We start from the raw sequence: 23,515 nt of genomic DNA, 5'->3' as shown, positions 1-23,515 counted from the left end.
GGCAGATGACTCAGTTTTTTGTTGTTGTGTGCCAGTAATAATTAAACAAAATAAAGTTTTTAAATGTTTATAAAATGCTTATAAACAAATCAATTGTGTGTGTACACACACACACACACACATATATATATATATATATATATATATATATTCAATTGTGTGTGTACACACACACACACACACACACATATATATATATATATATATATATATATATACAGTATATATACTGCGCACCTGTTTTATCAGGTGTTTGCTTAGGATATCCCTGATAAAACTAGCACTATCATTTTACAACATATTTCTTAAAAATACGGCAATAAAGCGTGTTACTTATTACAACATTGGCTTAAATATCCTTGTCTAAATATCTATTTCAGTGCTTTTCGGTTAGCTAGTTGTGGTTTTTGTCACTTCACTTCTGAGAATACACAAGTGATGTGTCGTTGACAAAAGAGTCAACGGTTCTTACTCAGACGCGACTCCAGAATACTGACCTTTCATTCTCAAAATAAAAAAGTAAAATAAGTAAAGTTTTAGATAGAAACAAAAAGGTCAAACATATTTTTAATAAATAGAAAGTCTTCTTCACGGTAAGAAGTGATAGTGGTAGCCTAGTGGGTAGAGCTTTGAGTTCGAATCCCAGCTCTGCCATGCAGCCACTGTTGTGCCCTTAAGCAAGGCCCTAACCCTCTCTGCTCCAGGGGCACTGTACACTGGCTGACCCTGGCTTTCAAAACAAGCTGGGATACGCGAAGAAAGAATTTTGTTGTATTGTACATCTGTATATGTATAAATTACAAATAATGGCATTCTGTTCTATAAGAAGATCCTGGGCAGTCTGGGTCCTTTCTGTAAGTGGAGTTAGCATATTTCCACATGGCTTTCCTCTGGGTGCTCTGGTTTCCACCCACAGTCCAAAGACATGCAGTCAGATTACTTGAAGATACTACAATTGCTCTGTGTGTGTGTGCCCTGTGATGGACTGGCAACCTGTCCAGGGTGTTTCCTACCTTTCGTCTAGTGAACCGTACCCACTGCGACCCTGAACAGGATAAAGTGATGGTAAAACAGACAATGAATAGATGAATAGAAATTGTAAGAAAATGTATTTTGAAATTCAAAGGCCAAATTTTTAAATCCAAAATGTAATAAAAGAAAACATTTACACATATTGATGGCCTTTTTCCTCCTCTAGGTTTTGATAACAGGCTTTCATAGTTAATCACTGTTTTAATAAAACAAAGAAAGCTTTTGTCACTGACAATTAAGATTTTTGAAATAGAAATGAAAAAATCTGGTGGCACAGCTGGTACAGTGTCGACATGGGTTTGTGGCATGTCAAATTATGGTCAAGTGCATCCTATGTCTAGAACTCAACTGGAATTTACCTGTTGCAGTCTGAAATAACTGAACTAAATGGGGAAAGGCACACACTTGCATCTATAAAGGCCCACAATTTACACTGAATTGTCAGGACAAAAACCAAGCTGTGAACTGTACTCGCAATCAAATAATTTACAACCCCAAATCAGAAAAAGTTGGGACAGCATGGAAAATGCAAATAATTAAAAAGACAGAGTTTCTTACATATACTTTGGCTTTTATTTCATTACAAACCTGAGATATTTCATGTTTTGTCTAGTCAACTTCATTTAATTTATAAATAAACATTTATTCCCGCATTTCAGGCCTGCAACACATTCCAAAAACTTTGGGAGAACTTAAAGTAAAGCATTTACCACTTCGTAATGTTGCCATTCCTATTAGACACACTTAAAAGAAGTTTAGGCACCGAGGATACCAAGCAATTTAGTGTTTCAGCTTTTATTTAGTCCCATTCTTCCTGCAAACACGTCTTATGATGTGCAAACAGTACGGGGTCATCGTTTCAAAATTCTCCACACATTCTCTATTGGGGACAGGTCGAGACTGCAGGCAGGCAAGTCCAGTACCCATACCTTCTTCTTTTGCAGCCATGCCTTTGTAATGTGTGCAACATGTGGTTTTGCTATGTCTTGTTGAAAAATGCATGGACGTCCCTGGAAAAGATGACATCTTGAATGCAGCATATGTTGCTCTAAGATCTCAAATGTACTTTTCTGCATTAATGGTGCCATCACAGAAGTGTAAATGACCTTTGCCAAGGGCACTGACACAGCCCCATATCATGACAGACCCTGGTTTTTAGACTTGTTGCTGATAACAGTCTGGATGGTCCTTTTCGTCTTTGGTCCGGAGCACACAGCGTCCATTTTTTTCCAAATCTGACCACAATACACACATTCCACTGTGTGATGGTCCATCCTAGATACCTCCGAGCCCAGAGAAGTCGATGCTGTTTCTGGACACGGTTAACATAAGGCTTCTTTTTTGCACAGTAAAGTTTTAAGTGGCATTTGTACATGTAACTTCGTATTGTAGTGCTTGACAAAGGTTTGCCAAAGTAATCCCTTGCCCATGTGGTTATATCAGCTATTGTTGACTGGTGATTCTTGATGCAGTGCAGTCTGAGAGATTGAAGATCACGGGCGTTCAGCTTAAGCTTGCGCCCTCGGCCTTTACGCACTGAAATTCCTCCCGATTGCTTAAATCGTTTAATGATATTATGCACTGTAGAGGGAGAAATATGCAAATCCCTTCCAATCTTTCTTTGAGGTCAATTGTTTTTAAACATTTTAATCATTTTCTTACGCATTTGTTGACAAACTGGAGATCCTCTGGCCATCTTTGCTTATCAAAGACTCAATCACCTGTTGACATCACCTGTCAGGCCTGAAATGCAGGAGGTATATTAACAAATTAAATGAAGTTAAGCAGACAAAACATGAAATATCTTGGGTTCAAACTGTCTGCAATCAAATAAAAGTCAAAGAAAATGTAAGGAACGCTGCATTTTTATTTAATTAGCATTTTCCATACTGTCCCAAGTTTTTTCTGATTTGGGGTTGTAGGTATAAGGACACAATAAGCTTGTTGAACATCAACGTTGCAACCCAAAGGTGTTCAATGAGGTTGTGGTGAGGGCATTGTGTTGACCAATGGAGCTCCTCTGCACCAAATTCGTCAACCATGTGTTATGGTTATGATTGTGGACAGTGGCATTGCCATGCTGCAATAGGCAATAGGAAAAGGCTTTCTGCAATTCATTTAAAACCCCTAAACAGATTAAAAAGGAAAGGTGTCAACATATATTTGGCCGTGCGGTATTAATAAGCAGTGAGCCTTGACAGATTCTGTTTTTCAGTGGATTTAGATAAACGGAAGGTGGCGCAAGTTGTTTATATAGTCACAAGTTACAAAACCAAAAGAATCGACTCTTGTTTGTGAGCTGATTCAATGTATCCAGCTCACTTACTGTGCCTATGCATGTCATTGGCTATGACTATGAAGCTTTTTGACGTCATCAGCCACTGTCATAATTTTACACCTTCAGCAGTGACAGGACTTGAACCTTCAACACAAAATGTAAAATTACAGACTTTTGTTACTTAAATATGTGTTTAAGTGGCGGTATGTTTCTTAAATATTTATAATACAGTATATTTATGCCATGTACCGTGGGTATTCGCTAGCTGGCTAGCAGTGGCATACAAACCATGGTTCCTTTAAAGCGCAGGAAAGTAACAACCGTTCAAACAGCAGTGCAGGATAATAGTACATGTACATTTTCCGATGTAGCTATTTTTATCCTGGAAAGAAAGATGGGCGCATCCAGGAAATCATTCCTCACCCGACTTGGAAGAAGTAAAGGGTTTCTGATAGAAGATTCCTACAGGTAGAGACAAGAGGCTCCAATCCTACACATTAACTATACTGAAGTAATGCATCACCAAGTGTTTACTGTTTTGAGCACGCTAGAGTTTGTTTGTTGTTGCAGCTCTATCATCACACATGTGGTGTCAGAAAACAATAGTGGAGATGAAGTTCAGCTTTGGCTTGAAAAACAAAATAATGGCGAGGTTTTGTCTGAGTCAGTTCATCTGCTGGACATCAGCTGGTTGACTGAGAGCATGACAAGTGGGAGTCCTGTTCCAGTTCAGGACAGACACAGATTAAAGGTAATGTACAATTTTTACCTGGAGTTTGGACATGGTTAGACAAAATAATTTGGGTGTTGGGGGGCTTATTACTGAAGGCATTGTCCAAAATCCTTTTTTGCAAAATGTAAGTAAGGTCTAGAAGAGCATTAATGCAAGAAGTTAATGGTGATGATAATGGTGATGATTGTACCAAAGCTAAGGTCCATTATCACTGGCGCTCAGATAGAAAATGTCTTAGAATTATTTATTTGTATTTATTTGTTTATTTTCACTCAAAGGTTATATTTGCTGTTATTTACCAAGATGCCCATGTGATTGCATGTCAAAGATCACAATCCTTCCAGAATCAGAATCTTTATTATTCGCCAAGTACCAGATGTACAAGGAATTTCTCTTGGTGCAGATGTCAACATATATACATCTAAATAAATAATAGAAAAATGAGCACTATATATAAACATAGAATAAACACTACAACAGCAACATAAACAGTACAGCATCAGACAAGTGTGCAATGAAGATGTACAGTACAGTACACTGACAAAAAAAAATTGTGATGGAGATTATGAAAGTAAATAAGGTGCATATGTGCATATGTGCATTGACTGCATACTTTTTAAATTGGCAAAAAGTAAATTAATCTATAAAAGTTAAATGACATAAAAAAAAAAATCTATAAAAGTTTTTTCTTTATTATTTAGACCACTCCAAAGCCCTTATCAGTCACACCTTTAATTGTAATAAAAAGTTACGCCTGTCAAAGAAGAACTCCACTGAAACACCACAATGCATTTCTCACAGTAAGTAGTTATCTTGATCCTTTCCTTGACTTGTTAATTCATGTTAGTTTGCTCTGTAAAATGTTATAAGAATTTTTAAAGTGTATGTTTTAAGACTGTATTTTGGGCAAGGCCAGAAACTACTGTTAAGCATGCGTGGCCTGCAAGCCCTCAGATGGCACTGCATTAGAAACCAAAATTCTACTGTGATGTCTACCACAACTACGGACGGTTGAGCAGCTGAAGTCTTGTATCAAGCAAAAATTCCACTTGCAAAACTGTAACACTTAGTATTTTCATCTTTGATTAAAGGGGCTGTGATGTGTAGAAACCTTTAAATACAACAACTACAACATTTTAAAGAATTGCATTGTTATTAGCATTTCTGTCTCTTTAAACTATTGTAATAGAAGACCAGAGAAATATAGAATGGTATAAAGCAATTACTGTGAGGCTGCTTGTTTTGTCTTGCAGGACGCTTTGGAGGTTTTGGCTCAAAGTGCAGAGTTTACTGAAAATGAGGGCAGGAGTGTAGCTTTCCGGAGATCAGCATCTGTTTTGAAAGCTCTTCCATACGTTGTCCGTGGAATGGAAGATTTGAAGGACTTACCGTGCTTGGGTAAACATTCGCTGAAAGTAATAAAGGTAAGACAATAAAGACTGAGGTTTATGTTAAACAGATCTGTTGATTATGATTAGTAGTTGAGATCACATTAACATGTAATTCATGTAGGAGATTTTAGAAGATGGCACATCAAGAGAAGTGGAGTCAACAAAAAGGTCTGAGCAATTTCAGGCCATGAAGGTTTGTGACAGCCATATTTTAAATGCTAACATCACGTCAGTAGTTTGTACAATTCCTTAAATATTTTCTTGTTTTTAGGCACTGACAGGTGTTTTTGGAGTGGGGGTTAAAACTGCAGATCGGTGGTTTAGGGAAGGCATACACAGCCCATCTGATCTTATACGCACAAATCAAAAGCTAAACCAGGCACAGCTAGCAGGTAAAGCTCTGTTAACCAGTGTCCGTGTGAGGTTTATGTCAGGTGGGCACCCTCTGCCCACAGTTGCTTTCATTTATTTTTTGACCCATGGTTACATTGCGTAGCACCATAGAACAAAGACGGTTTATGAAGTGTTTATTTGGTATGAGTACTGCGTATGGTTAATGTAGATCCATTTTGTATTGTTCCAGTTTAGATATACTTGATTTCATGGTGCACTCTGGCAACCTTCCTGGTTGCACAAGACCTCTGGCCAAGAAGGGCTTTTCAAAAATGTGTTCTTTTTACCAACCAGTGGCAGATTCTAACAAATAGTTTTAGCATGTATGAAGAACCACACTTCTTTCCATATTCTTCATATTCAGCCTACCCCTTCCCTTGTGGTGGTAGGCTAGTGGACTACACTACTGGGCCACCTGAGTGCTTATGCGTGTCAATCACTTAAAGACCAAGCACATGCTCGGCATAATCCATACACTGTTTTAAGATAGCAAAAGAAAATATATTTATTATTTTTTTCATATAATTTATATGCTTTACGCTGGTCAGGGTTGCACCTAATGTTACCCAGGTAGGAATCCATTGCAAGCCTTCCCCTCAGACATAGCGAATCATGTCTGTGTAGATGCCTGACAGGTTGATAGCACTGTGGAGATTTAAACCTGGTGATAGACCAGCGTTATAGACCACAAATTTTTATGCTGATATTAAGTATTATTTATTTAATGTAATGGAATTGACAATGTCTTTTGTGTCATTCAAAAAAATAAATCTTTTTATGTAATGCTTTCACTCAGTAAATTTGGCAATTGAGGTTGAAGGTGTGAGCTGATTTTTTTAAAGAACATTGTAAATAAATTAAGTAAATGAAAATTCTTTCCCCTTTATCTCCCAATCTAGTCATTTCCCAAGCCTGATCAAGAAAAGCTGGATTAGCACATGCCCTCTCCAACACCAAATTTGCAGCTGCTTCTTATCACACACAAGTGTTGGGTTCCTACCTAGATTTGTATCACATACAGAGAGCCATGCAAGACTCCATGTGGTCACCCCACTCATGACCTGTTCCTTAGATTGCATACCTTTCCCCCACTCAAACAAGGCTAATTGTGTTTGTCTGGACATCCGGGCAGGTTGTTGGCTTTAGTGTTTGTAATTGCATGTATTCATAAAATTAAAATAAAATTGGATGTGTACTGAACTGTCTCTGTTAGGACTGCAGTACTATGATGATCTGAACAGACCTGTCACTAAAAACGAGGCCATGGCTGTCAGTCACCTGGTGGAGAAGGCTGTGACAGCTGTGCGGCCTGGGGCAGTTATCACACTCATGGGAGGATTTCGAAGGTCTGTAAATGACATACATGCATTATGTATTATCATATGAATGTCTGCTTTATGGTGTGGCTATTTTTGATTTTTTTTAGGGGTAAAGAAGTGGGCCATGATGTGGATTTTCTCATCACTCACCCAGAGGAGGGGACAGAGGAAGGATTGCTGCCCAAAGTTGTGAACTGGCTAAAGGATCAGGTAGTCAGTGATAGCATTTAGATAACTTTTTATTTCAGTGTGGTAAAGCTTTTCATTATTTAATTGTCAATTAATTGGTTTAGTTTTTCTATGTTAGATGGTGGTGGTAGGTTAGATTGTGCATATAATTTAGAAATACACTCATCAGCCATAACATTAAAACTACCTCCTTGTTTTTACACTCACTGTCCATTTTATCAGCTCCTTACCATATAGAAGCACTTTGTAGTTCTGCAGTTACTATCTGTAGTCCATCTGTTTCTCTGCATGCTTTGTTAGCTCCCTTTTATGCTGTTCTTTAATGGTCAGGACCCCCACAGAACCATTACAGAGTAGATATTATTTGGGTGGTGAATCATTCTCAGCACTGCAGTGACACTGACATGGTGCTGGTGTGTTAGTGTGTGTTGTGCTGATATGAGTGGATAAGACACAGCAATGCTGATGGAGTTTTTAAACACCTCACTGTCACTTCTGGACTGAGAATCGTCCACCAACCAAAAATAAACAGCCAACAGTGCCCTGTGGGCAGTGTCCTGTGACCATTGATGAAGGTCTAGAAGATGACCAACTCAAACAGCAGCAATTGATAAGCGATCGTCTCTGACTTTACATCTACAAGGTGGACCAACTAGGTAGGATTGTCTAATAGAGTGGACTGTGAGTGAACATGGTATGTAAAAACTCCAGCAGCGCTGCTGTGTCTGATTTACTCATACCAGCACAATACACACTAACACACCACCACCATGTCATTGTCACTGCAGTGCTGAGAATGATCCACCACCTAAATAATACCTGCTCTGTGGTGGTCCTGTGAAGGGTGAAAGCAGTTTAAAAAAGTATGTAGAGAAATAGATGGACTACAGTCAGTAACTGTAAAACTACAAAGTGCTTCTGTATGGTAAGTGGAGCTGATAAAATGGACAGTGAGTGTAGAAACAAGGAGGTGGTTTTAATGTTATGGCTAATCAGTGTAAATACACTATATAGCAAATCGTGGCCACCTGACTATAGTTTGTTGGATTCCAATTTAAAATCATGGGTAGTAACATTTTGAAGTGTGTCTGGGAATTTGTGCTCCACTTTTTTTAGAGCATAGTCATGAAACAGAAAAGAGGCTCTACCAAACTGGTCTTCCAAGGTTGAAAGCACATCATTCAATTCACATTATTTATTATAAAAACCTGTTGTAAATATTGTAGCTAAAACTTGAACACAGTTATTAAGATGGGTGTCCACATACTATAGGCTATATAGTGTATATATCAAGCTGTAATGATTTGCTTCTATTATTTATACTTCTGTAGAGGTATCATGTAGACATTCACTGAACAGTGCTGATTATTATAAAAATAAAATTGACTGGGCAGAACTTTAAACAAGTAGATACATTCATTGGTAAAAACATTGGCACCCCTGCACTTTTTTAGGAAATGCACCACTTCTTCCAAAAAGTTATTTCAATTACAAATGCTTGCTGGTATTCATGTGTTTTTCTCTTTTGTTTGTGTGAGAATGACACAAGAAAAAGTCTAATCTGATACCCTTCCACACAGAACTCCAGAAATAGACTGGAGAAATGTGTGGCAGCAACAATTCCACTATATGCAAGCAAATTCTGCAAGCCAAAGTTTTACTAAATAAGAAAACCAAAGCTGATAAGTAATTGTAATTGGAAGTTTTTAGTTAATAATTCTGTTCAGTTGTGTAATAAAAAATTTTTCTGAACTTGTGCTATAGCCCAATTGGTCCCTCTAAATATCTGACCTAACATCTAAAATTGGACATGAACTTTAAACAAATTTTTATTCAGATTGCACCCAACACAATTTGCACACTGTGAACACTGTTCTATGCCTAATTGGATCATTACTAACATTTGTGAGATGCTTTAGTTAATACCATTAAAAAAAAATTTCTTTACTATTTTGTCCCCAGGGTTTGCTGTTATACCAAAAGACAAATAATAATTCCTACTTGGAGCGTAAAGATGGACCTGCTCGGCCTCCAAGTAATATGGACAGATTTGAGAGATGCTTCTCTATATTCAAACTAGAACAATCTACAGTATGCAGTAGTACACTTCTAAACGCACAGACTCCAAACACTGACACTAAAGAAAGTATTGACGGGACAGGTCATCAACAGTCTGGTCTGTCCTGGAGGGCAGTTCGAGTCGACCTTGTCGTCAGTCCCTACAGTCAGTTTGCTTTTGCTACACTTGGTTGGACAGGATCCAAGGTAAGTAATATGACTGATTATTTATTACTGAATTAACACTTTGCATTATGACCGCTGACCCTCTCCTGGCATTCGTCAGACCTAAACTGTCTGAAGACTGCAAGGTTGTGAGGTGCTTTTTTAAAAATCACTTTTGAGAATGTGTTTCAAAAGTCCTGTAGCGATGTCCTTAGCATGGTGAGATGTTTGGTGCATGTTTTTATTTCACAATAGGCTTTTAGACTAATGATTAGGAAAGTAGGAAATACGCCAGCATTCTTGAAAAGAATTAGACAACAACTTGAAAGCAGCAGGAACAACAGTTAAGCCGAAAAAGCAATAAACTGCACTGCAATTACTATGCTGTAGAAAACTATCGTAATAATGTTCTTTGGTCAGCAAAAAATAGAACTCTTTAATAATAATTTAGCCTGTCATGGCTGGAGAAAGAATGATTGTACATGCAATCCCAAAAGCCTCAAAACCACTTTGGATTATGGATGTGGAGCATTATGATAAGTGTGGGACTGCTTCTGTGAAAACAGTTTCTGTGTAAACAGTACCTGAGCATTTCATGTTGTTAAAGAAAACTAATTTAAGTGATTTACCAAGACGTGTTTAAAAAAATTAAATCTCACCTGCAAGGAAGTTCAATCTGAAAAGTTAATAGATTTTCTGACAACAACCCTGATTTTAAAGCCAAAATTAAAAAAAAGATTGGCCAAAACTGAACCACCAGACACAGGTGTTAAATAAAAAGGCTTGACTTGCATTTGACATTCCACTTCACCCCAATAAGCTTCTTGAAATTGAAGTCAGGGTTCTGTGCAGGCAACTGAAGTTCCTTTACACATACTTTTCAAACTATCTATATGGAACTTGGTTTGTGCACAGAGGCACAGTTCATGATGGAACAGAAAAAGGTCAACAAAAGTTAGACATATTTATTTAATTTTTTTTCCTGTTAGACTGAGTGTCCATATATTTTTGTCATATAGTGTATATTTAATAACAAGTGGGGGACGGCACGGTGGCTCAGTGAGTAGCACCGTCCCAGGTGGAGTTGTCCGAGTCTTTTATGTGTGGAGTTTGCATGTTCTCCCAGTGTCTGTGTGAATTTCCTCCAGGAGCTCTGGTTTCCTCCCACAGTCCAAAGACACGCAATGAAGGTGAATTAGAGGTGCAAAATCATCCATGACTGTTTGGCATTTAAAGACCTGAACTGATGAATCTTGTGTAACAAGTAACTATCTGTCCTGTCATTAATGTAACCAAAGTGTGTAAAACATGACGTTAAAATCATAATAAAAAAATAATAATAAGTGGGTAATGCCTGGTTTTAATTTCAGGTATTGTTTACACACACACAAACAAACACGAGATCTAGATAGATAGATCACTTTATTAATCCTAAAGGAAAGGTCAGTTGTTACAGCAGCTCAAGGTACAGTAAAGTGAAGAGTATTAAAATAAACAAATATTACTGTACAATACTAAGTAGCTGAATGAATAGAGTAAAGAAGTGTAATATGTAATATAATAAACTATTATGAAAGTGTTATTTGCCGTAAATATTAACAGGTGTGCCATGTGCAATACTATGCAACCCCAAATCAGAAAAAGTTGGGACAAAATGCAAATAAAACAAAAATACAGTGTTCCTTACATTTTCTTTGACTTTTATTTGATTGCAGACAGTTTGAACAGTTTGAAGATATTTCATGTTTTGTCGCTCAACTTCATTTCATTTGTTAATATACCTCCATTCCTGCATTTCAGGCCTGCAACACATGCCAACAGGTGATTGAAATAATGGTTTGGTACAAAAGCAGCATCCAGGAAAGGCTGAGTCTTTGATAAGCAAAGATGGCCAGAGGATCTCCAATTTGTCAACAAATGCATGGGAAAATGATTCAATTATTTAAAAACAATGTACCCTAACGAAAGATTGGAAGGGATTTGCATATTTATTCCTCTACAGTGCATAATATTATTAAACGAGGGAATTAGGAGGAATTTCAGTGCATAAACGCCAAGGGTGCAAGCTTAAGCTGAACGCCCATGATCTTTGATCCCTCAGACTTCAGGAACCACCACTCAACAACAGCTAATATAACCACATAGGCAGGGTATTACTTCAGCAAACCTTTGCAGAGCACTATAATACAGAGTTACATGCACAAATGCCACTTAAAACATAAATGTGCAAAAAAGAAGTTATGCTAACCATGTCTAGAAGCGTCAACTTCTCTGGGCTCGGAGGCATCTAGGATAGACCATCACACAGTGGAAACGTGTATTGTGGTAAGATGAATCAGCATTCCAGGTTTTTTTTGGAAAAAATAGACGCCGTGTGCTCCGAACCAAAGACGAAAAGGACCATCCAGACTGATATCAGCAACAAGTCCAAAAGCCAGGGTCTGTCATGGTGTGTGTCAGTGCCCTTGGCAAAGGTCATTTACACTTCTGTAATGGCAGCATTAATGCAGAAAAGTACATTTGAGATCTTAGAGCAACATATGCTGCCTTCAAGACGTCATCTTTTCCAGGAATGTCCATGCATTTTTCAACAAGACAATGCAAAACCACATGCTGCACACATTACAAAGGCATGGCTGCGGAAGAAGAGGGTACGGTACTGGACTGGCCTGCCTGCAGTCCTGACCTGTTCCCAATAGAGAATGTGTGAAGAATTTTGAAACGAAAAATGTGACGACGACGACCCTGTACTGTTGCACATCATAAGACATGTTTGCAGGAAGAGTGGGACTAAATAAAAGCTGAAGCAAAATCGCTTGGTATCGTCGGGGCCAAACGTTATTTAAGTGTGGTGAGAAGGAATGGCAACATTACAAAGTGGTACTTTTTTTTGGAATGTGTTGCAGGCCTAAAAAGCAGGAATGGATGTTTATTAATAAATGACATGAAATTGACTAGACAAAACATGAAATATCTCAGGTTCATACTGTCTGCAATGAAATAAAAGTCATTGTAAAAAGTAGAATGTAAGGAACACTGCATTTTTATTTTATTTGCATTTTCCATACTGTCCCAACTTTTTCTGATTTGGGGTTGAATATATGTAATATAATAAAAGTGTCATTTACAGTAAATATGAACAGATGTGCAATGTACAATACTATGTAGTTGAATAACAACAATGAAGATATGTAATATAAAAAATGTAGGCTTCATAAACAGAGTGGTAGATCATGCTCCATGAATCTATCCTGATAGTCCTGATAATGGCTCAGTGTTTTATGATGTCCCGGCACAGTGGAAATGTGTTATACAGTTTGATCTCTGTAGGTAAAGCATTCTATTCAATCAGTCCACTGAAACACTTTCCTCATGCAGCTTTTTGAGAGGGAGCTGAGACGCTGGGCGGGACAGGAGAAAGGCATGTCCTTAAGCAGTCATGCACTGTATGACGCCAAACAGGTAAACAAATAAACACAGCCCCTGCACCCAACCACACCCCCAGTTTAAGAAATGTTTTGCCTACAAATGTTACACCCTTTCTAAGCCCTTCTTCTGTTCTGCAGCAGCAGTATCTACGAGCAAACACTGAGGAGGAAATCTTTGCTTATTTAGGTCTGGACTACATTCCACCTTCTGAGAGGAACGCATAAAAGTCCTGCAAGTCCTGCCTTCAACGACAATGAAGACTCATTTTTACTCATGCCTTCAGTTTCTAATGATCAGTCCTACACAGTCTGTGAAAAGAATGATCACACAAATACTCTTGTAATTGATTGTCAACCTTGCTAAACAATGTTTTGCAGTAGGTTCAAAGATGCTGTTGTTTTGTGGAATCTGGGATGGACTGGTTCCTACATTTCCCAGACTGCTTTGCTATTGATTACCCATAATCATTCTAGTTTTAACTCTGTGTTGATTCTTTAGAGCTGAGTTTTCCTCCTGTGTAATACAGATTAAATAAGTGTGTTAGGCAGTTGTAGCCTAGCGGTTAATGTACTGTACTAGTAAGCGAAATGTTGCTGATTCAAGCCCCACCACTGCCAGGTTGCCACTGTTGTGTTTTTGATCAAGGCCCTTAAACTTCAACTGCTTAGACAATATACTGTTACAGTACTGTAAGTCGCTTTGGATAAAAGTGTCTGCCAAATACCGAAAATGTAAACGTAAATATAATTAAAGTCAAAGTAATGCTGTAATGCAGTGTATATTACCTATATTATAGAGTTTCTACAGCTGTGCAAGTGTTGAAACGTCACATATGCCATGATGTGTTCTTAACAACGCAAAGGAGACGAATAGTGTGTAGAATTAGTAATCTCACCAGTGGTATTACAGTAGTAATTTTGTATAGTTGTGTGCTATCATGTTACTTAAAAGTCTGCTTAAAATGATTTGGCTGTGTGGAAGAAAATAGCATTGTGATAATTTTGCTTTAAATAAAACAACTAGAAATACAAGACTAAATTCATTATATAATGGGTATTGAAAAGGGAAAAGGCTTTTAAAAGATTTGCAATGCTGTTTTCAGGTTTGTAAAAACAGCCATATTTGTGTGGACTAGGCTTCAAATTCATCCAGTGCTTGTAAGTGTATTTAAGTGTATGGCACCTCTCAGTCACATTTAAATAAATGAGTGCAAATAGATTTAGGATGTAGGTTTAGCTGTTGTTGCTTTCATGTCTTTTGTGATATTATAAGGAACTACAAGTGTAAAACTTGCTCTGAGAAAAAGAAAAGCTATGCCATAGACAAACAGATTAAGGTAACAATTACTTTATGTATTTATTTTAGGCACCATGTCCAAATGTAGATCAAATGCACATTATGCACAACAGTATTGGGACACCACTGCTAATTTTTGAATTCATTTGTTGCATCCACAACAATTGCTAACAGTTGTAAGAAATCAATTATCTAAAGGAAATTATGCTCCAACTTTGCACCAATGGTTTGGGGAGGGATGTTTCCTGTTCTAACATGACTGTGCTCTGTGCACAAAGCAAGCTCTATAAAGACATGAAGAAAAACAAACCTAGTGGCTTGCACAGAGCCCTGATCTCAGCCCCACTTAACAGCTTTGGAATGAACTGAAAATTGATTGAGGCTTTGTTGACCAACTTCAGTGCTCAGCCATATAAATGACTGAAGGGGCACAAATTCCCACAGCTCCCTGACTTCTTGTGAGTCTCGTGAGAAGCCTTCTCCGAAGATACTTGTTAGCAATAAGGTGTATAAAAAATCTAAAAACAGTACAGAGTACTGGGTCCTGTCTATTAAATATGCATTATAAAACTGTATACCAACTAGAGCTTCTAACGGACATTACTAACCTGTTTACTAACTTACTGCTGTGCCCACGCCCTGTGGTTTTAATGAATAGAAATTTTCTCTGCCCTGTTTATTATTATTTGGGGCATTTTGTGATTTCCAATATAAATAAAATTACAACATTTCTACATACATTTTCATATTGACATAATATTGTGTATTACCATCACTGTTCTCTAAATATTGGTCCTCTGGTTTCTTGTCAGTTTGGTTTGAATAAATTCCTGTGGCTTAAACAGAGCCCACAGAAAAGCCCTCCTGTGAATCAGACAATTTCATATTAATTTTGTACACGTGTACATTAATAGCCTCAAACTATAACCTGTATATATTGAACAGATGGTGCTAAAATATATGAGAGTAAATGTGTATTTTTTTCTTTTTGTATTTAATGTGTATTACAACTGTGAGGGACTAAGCACCCAAGATTTTCACTTACCTTTCACACCTGTGTTTATGTGACGTGACAATAAAGTGATTTGATTTGATTAATGCTTATGGTATTGAAATATAATGTCCAGCAAGGTCATAGTGGCGTTCGGTGGTGCAGCGACCTATTATGCTAGCCCATCAAACCAGGATCTCAGCAGTGCTATCGACCGGCTGGGCATCTACAAAGACGAGAATAAACAGAATAAAACAGTTGATGAAAATTACATGGAAAAAAATTAAACAACAATTCTTTGTACTTGTATGATTGAATTACACAAACAGTTTTCTCATGTTGATGCCTGTGAGCATAGTGGGAGTTTTGTAGTACTTTTTGTAGTAGTTGTGGTTAAATCGCACATGACGGTTTGTGCTTGTAAATACACCTGCCATGGTTTTAGCCTACATTTTCAACTGTTGTTTCTGACATGCTTTTTTATGTTAACCGTGGGTGCACCTATTTACCCACCTACACACACACACACACACACACAGACAGACAGACTGAACTTTTACAGTTATAATAATTTATATGGCATAACCATAATCATAGTAGTGCTGATGTTACTAGCATTTTTTTAACAATTCACCAAGATGGTAGTATATATAGGAACATCTGTTTAGTCAGGACTGTACAGTCAATCCATGCATTTACATTTGTAGAATTTTTGCATATGTTTCATTTAAAGCGACAGACAATTATGATTGACTACAATTTGAGCAACTGAGAGTTAAGCCTGCTCAGGGGCCAAACAGTGGTGGTGGTGAGGCTTAAACTGGCAACTTTCTGATTACTTTAACCAGTACTTTAACCACTGAGCTACCACTGCTAACATATTTGTTAGCCGTAGAACTAAGCTAACAAAGCTAGGAAAACTAGGTTTAGTCACAGAGATAAGGTTAAGTTTGACTGCATTACTTACAAAGTACATGCTGCTCAGGTGGCGCAGCGGTAAAAACACACGCTGCTGGGATCTCAAATACATTGTATCGAATCTCAGCTCTGCCTTGCCAGCTGAGGCTGAGCAGTCACATGAACAACGATTGGCCTGTTGTTTAGATGGGCGGGACTAAGCGGGATATGGGTCGCTCTCTGTCAGACTGGTGCAATTACCCTCGTAGGGTGTGTCTCTCTGTACACAACGCTAGGTGGCACAACACTCGTCAATATGTGGGTGATAAGATGCACATGGCTTGCTGCCCACGTGTTGGAGAGGGCATGGGTTAGCTTCGATCTCCTCGGTCAGAGCAGGGATCGGCATAGGCGGAGAGGAAGCATGATGCAATTGGGGAAATTGGATGTGCTAAAGGGGGAGGAAAAGGGGAGAAAATGCATTAAAAAAAATTTTTTTTTTAATTAAAACAAAGTACATGCTAACACAAAATCCAAATATATCCTTAATGTCCTTAACTTATTACAGGCTCTGTCCCCAAAATGTCCCTAACCCTGAATTTCTCTGATGTTGCATTTGATGATGTTAAAGTAGTGAACTGTTTAAAATATAGATTAGAAAGTGGTTAATTTTGGGCAACTGACAATAATAATATTATTAGCGGAATTTGGGCGGCTAAGTGGGTAGCACTGCCCCCTCACAGCAAGAAGGACCTGGGTTTGATCCCCAGGTGGGGCGGTCCGAGTCCTTTCTGTGTGGAGTTTGCATGTTCTCCCCGTGTCTGCGCGGGTTTACTCCGGGTGCTCCGGTTTCCTCCCACAGTCCAAAGACATGCAAGTGAGGTAAATTGGAGATACTAAATTGTCCATGACTATGTTCGATATAACCATGTGTAATGAGTAACTATTGTTTCCTGTAATGAATGTAACCAAAGTGTAAAACATGACATTAAAATCCTAATAAACAAACAATTAGCAGAATTTAATAATAGGGCAGTATTATTATTAATAATAAAAGTAGTCTATTACTTTAGCTCACCACCACTACTATCAGCTGGTCGAGCATCTACACAGACATGATTGGCTATGTCTCATGGGGGATGGCCGGAGCTCTGTGTTTTTCAGTGGAACCAGACCTACCAGTATAAAGTGGTTGATTTAAATGAAATAAATGAACGTTATAAGCCTTGCTTTTACCACAGTGACAGTCATGTTAAAACAGATAGGGGTCTTCCCCAAATTGTTGGAAGCATATCATATGTAATAGTATGGTAACAATGAGTATGATTTGTAAGTCACTCACACTTGTTTACACACACTTATGAGATGTGTGTCATGGAAGTTATTGGATTTTATTTATTGAAGCTGTTCTTTTACTGTTACTTAATAATTTAAACTTTTTAAATATAAGCATATATCAGGAACAGTAATTTAACAATTTTGTAATTTAATAATTGATTTTTAGACATCTACGGGACAAAAATATATGCTTTGCAGTGTAGATCGTTCATTTGGACACAGTGTAGAAAGTTCTACAGTGTCATGAAACTTTGTGGCATGGCCCCATTGTTCTTTATTAGTGGTCATGATTGACAGCCGGTGACTTCTTTGTGCTCATATAAAAAGTTCAAGTTTGACTGCATTAATTAAAAAGTACATGAAGCAGTGGTCATTTGTCAAAATCTGATAGAAAATGTCTACTGTTTTTAAAGGAAATTTGTATGAATGACCAGATGTAATCCAAGACCCAAAACACGAAAAATAATAATAATAAATTGTTAGCAGTAACAACTGTTCTAAAATGCTTTTATAACTTTTATGCTACTGTATTATGGCATTATGGCATTTTATTTATTTTATTTTAAGAATTGCTTTGGTTCATTCTTTTTTGTTAGTCCTGTCTCAGCATCTTAATGGGGTCCAAGTTAGTATGGGACCATTAAAAAAACAAGAATTTAGTTTCTTTTAACCTATTAAGTGATGGAATTGCATTTGTGCTTCTGATTATTACCTTGTTTCATTATCCATGACTAGGCATTTCCTTTAGGATTTTCTGTCAGTTCTGGCATTTAAACCCTAAAGCAGCAAAGCGATTCCACACCATTACATTAAATTAAATGCTGACCATATATAAGGGGAGCAACAATTGCTGTTTTTTAGATGTTCACCTGGGTTCTTTTGTGACTCCCTGAACAAGTTGTTGATACATTCTTAGAGACATTTTGGTAGGGTGACCTTTTTTTAATTTTTGTTTGCAGCAAATTGTGCTGCTTGTTGAGACATTTTAGGTACTTAACATTGCTGGAACAGTTAAAAGTATGTGATGTTTACATTTAACAATTTATAAAAACATTTAGTCAAAAACAAAAAAAATAAATCTAGGAAGAGGGTAGTTATTTGTACTAGGCACTGGATCTTTTTTTTATTTCTTAGCTTTAACAATATTACCAATCTTAAAGTCTTTAATTATTTGTGTGGGTTTGTTGATCCTCATTAATTCAGAGTCCTGTTCCACCAGACTGTATGGTCATAAACTGTCATCCACCTTTCGCAAGCAATGTAACTGACATCCTTTGAACTTCAAAGGCCAAAGTAGCACCTTGTGGTGTTTTTTATACCACCCTTTAACAGGAAAAGGAAAACCCCAAATGTTACTCCCCCCTCCATTCTTTTTCTGTATAGACCATCCTGACACTCTTTTCATACCAGTGGCCCCGATCTAAATCCCATTCACAAACATGTAGGCAGTTCCTCGGCTCCTCCACCATCTACATTAGGAGTTTTGAATGTTGATCCGTGTGAAAGCTGGGTGGGGGATCAGTGATGTCTCATGGGTCCTAGTCCTTCCTTGACACTTTTTCTTACCTGGCTGATAGATGTGAAAGCAAAAGTCTCCCATTGAACGGGAGACGAGAAGGGTGTTATGTGTCTGTAGTCTGGGAGGGACCGACAGTAGATGGAGACAGTATTCATCTCTAGCTCAGGGGACGGTAGGTTTGAGGGGATTCTAACTTGAAACTGATGGCCTGAGCCCTTTCACACCCCCCTTCTTTGTAATCACAAAACCAGTGCTTTTTAAATGAGACCAGCTCCACCAGTCACTTCTTTAGAGTCTCCACTGATTAAAATCAACCAGGGAGGGTTAATGGGGGCATTGTAGTAAAAATGAAGTGATTATAAGATAAACTGATATTTATTGTAGAAAAAAAGCAAATGAGGCAGGATTTAAGGATTACTCGTGAATGGTATAATAAAGTAAGCCAATATAATATACCTTATATATCCAAAAGTATGTAGACACCTCAGAAGCATGCTAAACATCCCATTCTAAAAAAATTTGGAGTAATCTTCCATGAGGCTCTAACAGCCTATACACTTTCCACAATATGTTGGAATTTGTGCTAATACAGCCAATTGATGTTGGACCAAAAATGCTCTTCTAATTTAAAAGATTTTCAGTAGGGTTATGTCAGATAGAGTAGGCCGCCTTTACACCAATCTGTTCAAATCATGCCTTTATGGATCTTGCATAGTTTACATGGGCTCAGTCATTCTGGAGCACAAAAGGGTCCTTCCTCAAACTGTTGCAACAAAGTTGGAAGCATATGATTTAATTGATGTAATTGATTTTTTTTTTTTTATCTCCACATCCTATTTACTTGTTTTGGGATGTATTGGGACAGTGGTAGCCTAGTGGGTAGAGAGAGTAGAATTCCAGCTCCGCCATGCAGCCACTGTTGGGCCCTTGAGCAAGGCCCTTAACCCTCTCTGCTCCAGGGGCCATACAATGGCTGATCCTGCGCTCTGACCCCAGCTTCCAAACAAGCTGGGATATGCGAAGAAAAAATTGTGTGCACTGTACGTCTGTATATGTATATATGACTAATAAAGGCATTCTATTACTTTAATATTTGCCAATATTTTAAGGACTTGCAATGTGTTGTAATTTGTATGCTGTAATAAAAGCTTTCAACATTTCAACTCAACTAATCATTCCTGATTAAACTTATATAAACAATAGTTTCACTAAAAACTAGTTTCACTAAAAATCGGGAAAGTGGGTTTACTGAAAGCACCCTGATCCTTCACACTCTGCAGGGCAGAACGTACCACCGGTTCCTCTCTTACATCCAATAAAGCTATACAAGAGTGTTCCCATCCTGTGTGAAATATGACGGCTCCGGCTTGCTCGACAGAATCCTGGGTGTTTTGGTCTTGCTTTCAGGGACGAGCTCCAGCAGGGCAGGGAAGGGACAGCACATTTGCGTCCCTAACAGGGTAGCGAACAGCGCCCATTAGAGATGAAAGGGGATTAGTGAGGGCAATCAAAGTCAATCACGGCTGGAGCCCATTTACTCAGAGAGACTGTCGTCTGTACTGGCTCTAAAGACTGACTGGGAGGGAGGGAGTCTGGCTGACTGACATTTTCATTGCACTGACTGGGCCAGATACTAGAAAGCTGTACCAATGCTTACAACAGAACCAGATTTTCACAAAATACACAAAGATAATAATGATGTCCTTTTTTGAAGTCAAATGCAAACTTAATTACAAATGATAGTTGATATCTACACAAATCCATTTTTTGAAAAAGTTGGGACATTTTGTGAAATGTAAAAAAAAAAGAAGAATCGATGATTTGTTATTTTTAAACTTTAACTCACAAACATACAAAGAAATAAGGTTTAAGAATTTAGAATGTGATGCCTTCAACACCCTCAAAAAAGTTAATAAAAATTAAGAGTCAAAATATTTACAGAAACATTTCTCAAAAGCCAGGTGAATTTGTAATAGTTGAATGTACCATGATTGGGTATAAAAGAAGTCACCACTTTATGCTTAACTTGAAAAAATCAGCCATCAGTTCAAAAAGAATATTTTACAATGCAAGTTTAAAATCCATTAAAATTCATGTACAGTAGGTCAAGGCTGGAAACCATTGTTGAATTTTTGTGATCTTTAAACCTTTATAACAAAGCAGAAGAAAATATGCTACCAGTGATAAATGTAGCCACATGGGCTCATGCGTACTTTGGAAAATTGTCTCCAAACACTGTCTACGGTAACATCAAGAAATCCTTCCTAAAACTCTATTATGCAATTAGAAAGACGTAGATTAATTCAATGCAGAAACGCCATCAAGTTCTCTGGGCCCAAACTAATTTCAGATGGAACCAAAACACAGTGGAAATGTGTGCTGTCCAGAAATGAGTCCATAGTTCAGCTTCTTTTTAAAAAAACAGATGACCAGTTATCTGTGCCAGAGATAAAAAGGATCATCCAGACTGTTATCAGCATAAGGTGCAAAAGTAAACATCTGTCATTGTATGGGATTGCTTCAGTGCCCACAGCATGGATGACTTGTATGTGTGTTACGGTACTGTGATGCAGAGGCATATATTGGGTTTTAAAAGAAATACATGCTGACATCGAGTCACCGAGACATTGATGTGCATGATTTATTCAGCAGGACAATGCCAGACCTCTTTCACCACACACTACAACAGCGTGGCATTATAGACACAAGGTGCGTGTCTGGACTGGCCTGCCTAACACAATGTTAAACATGCATCTGCCCCAACTTGTTTTTTTATACGTTCAATTTTTTTATATTCAATTAAAAAAATAATTCAATTTAATTCAATTTTTTTATATTTACAAAATACAGTTTAGTTGATAAGTAAAACAAGTGGAAATGGGATTTGAAGATATTTAACTGACAACGTAATCTGCAGTACATTCAAGGTTATTAGCATATCTCTATAGCGTTATATATTGTAATATAACAATTGTAATAGTCATAACCAATGTGCTGGGATTTTTTAATGTGCCTGAATGAATAAAACCCATACAAATCTGTGTAATTTAAATTTCTTTTAAATTTCTGGCATTTTTCTTTCAATTTTCCTCCAATTCATCATTGGTAATAATGACATAGCTATACATGTTAACTTCTCTGTGCCCATATAGTCAGGGCTAACTGCAACCATTAATTTTTTTTTATTATTTAAAAAAATAAAACAAACTGTCACCTTATGCTGAGAGATATTTTGTCCAAATTGACAGCTGTAATCTTAGAACCACCTAAAACAGACACTCCGTCTCCAAAATCCACTTATAGCACCTTAAAGCTCAACTGAAGTTTGCTAATGATCACAAAATCAAAGAATAAGCATGAACAGGTGCTTCTTTCTTGTGCTCCAGCCAACTAAACCTGGGCAAATGTAAATTCAGCCTGACTCTGGACAGTTTCATTCCTGTTTTGGCATCATCTACCTTACGGCAGACCCTATTGAAAATCACCAAAAGTGTTTGGGACACCTATAAAATCATAATAAACTAATAAAAGGAAAACAAAAAACAATAAAAGTAATTTAGGAAAGAGAAGTATGTTTAAAATATTTAGTCAGAAATGCGGAAATGATTAAAAGTCATGACCTGTACATCTTTATTTAAGCATTTGACTTGTATCCGTTTAAGGGCCTACTCAATAAGCAAGTGATTAACACTTTTAAAATTTAAGTCATTTAAAATCAGTGGAAAACTTTGCCTGGGGGCAGTTAAATTTTTTTTAATTCATTTGACTGGAAATGTAAAATATAAAAAGATATATAATTTAAAAACATGCTTTGGTAACATTTTGTTATTTGACAATTTTAGTGTAAAATTGCACTAATAATTTACAAATAATTTACCTTTCTAACCTTTTAAATCCATTTTACCAAGGGTGTGAAACGTTTTGGATTTGGATGACCAATCCCAGTGCTTAGCAGTATACAACTCTATTTATGTATTTTTAATCCCTAAAGCACCTGTTAGCATTCTGATTATTCTGCCCGCACAGTATAAACCCAGTAGCAGACAACACAAACATGCTGTATTATGGGCTTTGATGGCTGGGATGGTAGGTGGACATGGCGTCTCCTACTCCTCCCGTCTGTGCTCCATAAAACCAAGCTGCTGTTTTTACTGTATCTCTCTCTCTCTCTCTGTCTGTCTGTCTCCCTGTTACCTCTCAGATCAAAGTCATTCCATCTCTTTATCACATCTGAGGAGCTGAGGAAGCTGGAACCGAGCTGGGGACTGTCCCTCTTACCATGCATTCCACCTGCGAGTATAGAAACTCCCCTCCAGCACCCAGGAGAGATCAGCAGCAGATACAGACAGACATGATATCTGGGTTTTGTTGTGCCCTTTAACTATGAGATGAAAGATAGTGTTGAAGATATGAGAGAGAGAGAGTTATCTGCTCTTTGATTCATAAATAAAGAAAACTGGGTGGTTGTTGTTAAATGATGAAGGGAC

The 23,515-nt window shown here is 37.6% G+C and overlaps 1 protein-coding gene across 4 annotated transcripts; it reads left to right on the top strand.

Annotated features, from left to right (window-relative positions):
* Window positions 1-3,599: 3,599 nt before the first annotated feature.
* polm (polymerase (DNA directed), mu) lies at window positions 3,600-23,277 on the top strand. Of its 4 annotated transcripts, none has more exons than XM_063014365.1 (11): window positions 3,600-3,778; window positions 3,881-4,061; window positions 4,745-4,843; window positions 5,297-5,467; window positions 5,556-5,627; window positions 5,706-5,826; window positions 7,041-7,173; window positions 7,254-7,356; window positions 9,298-9,600; window positions 12,937-13,020; window positions 13,128-15,377. In XM_063014365.1, the coding sequence occupies exons 1-11, from the start codon at window positions 3,600-3,602 to the stop codon at window positions 13,209-13,211; spliced, it is 1,530 nt and encodes a 509-aa protein (XP_062870435.1). In that variant the 3' UTR covers window positions 13,212-15,377. The 4 variants fall into 4 exon arrangements, with proteins under 4 accessions (XP_062870435.1, XP_062870434.1, XP_062870437.1 ...); XM_063014364.1 differs by having other exon boundaries at window positions 13,125-15,377; XM_063014367.1 differs by lacking the exons at window positions 12,937-13,020; window positions 13,128-15,377 and adding an exon at window positions 23,230-23,277.
* The last annotated feature ends 238 nt before the right edge of the window (window positions 23,278-23,515 follow it).

Source organism: Trichomycterus rosablanca, chromosome 18 (assembly GCF_030014385.1).
Source record: "Trichomycterus rosablanca isolate fTriRos1 chromosome 18, fTriRos1.hap1, whole genome shotgun sequence".
In the NCBI taxonomy this organism is placed as follows: domain Eukaryota; kingdom Metazoa; phylum Chordata; class Actinopteri; order Siluriformes; family Trichomycteridae; genus Trichomycterus; species Trichomycterus rosablanca.
The sequence above is the reverse complement of the archived record's forward strand: the minus strand, read 5'-3'. Positions and strand labels throughout refer to the sequence as shown.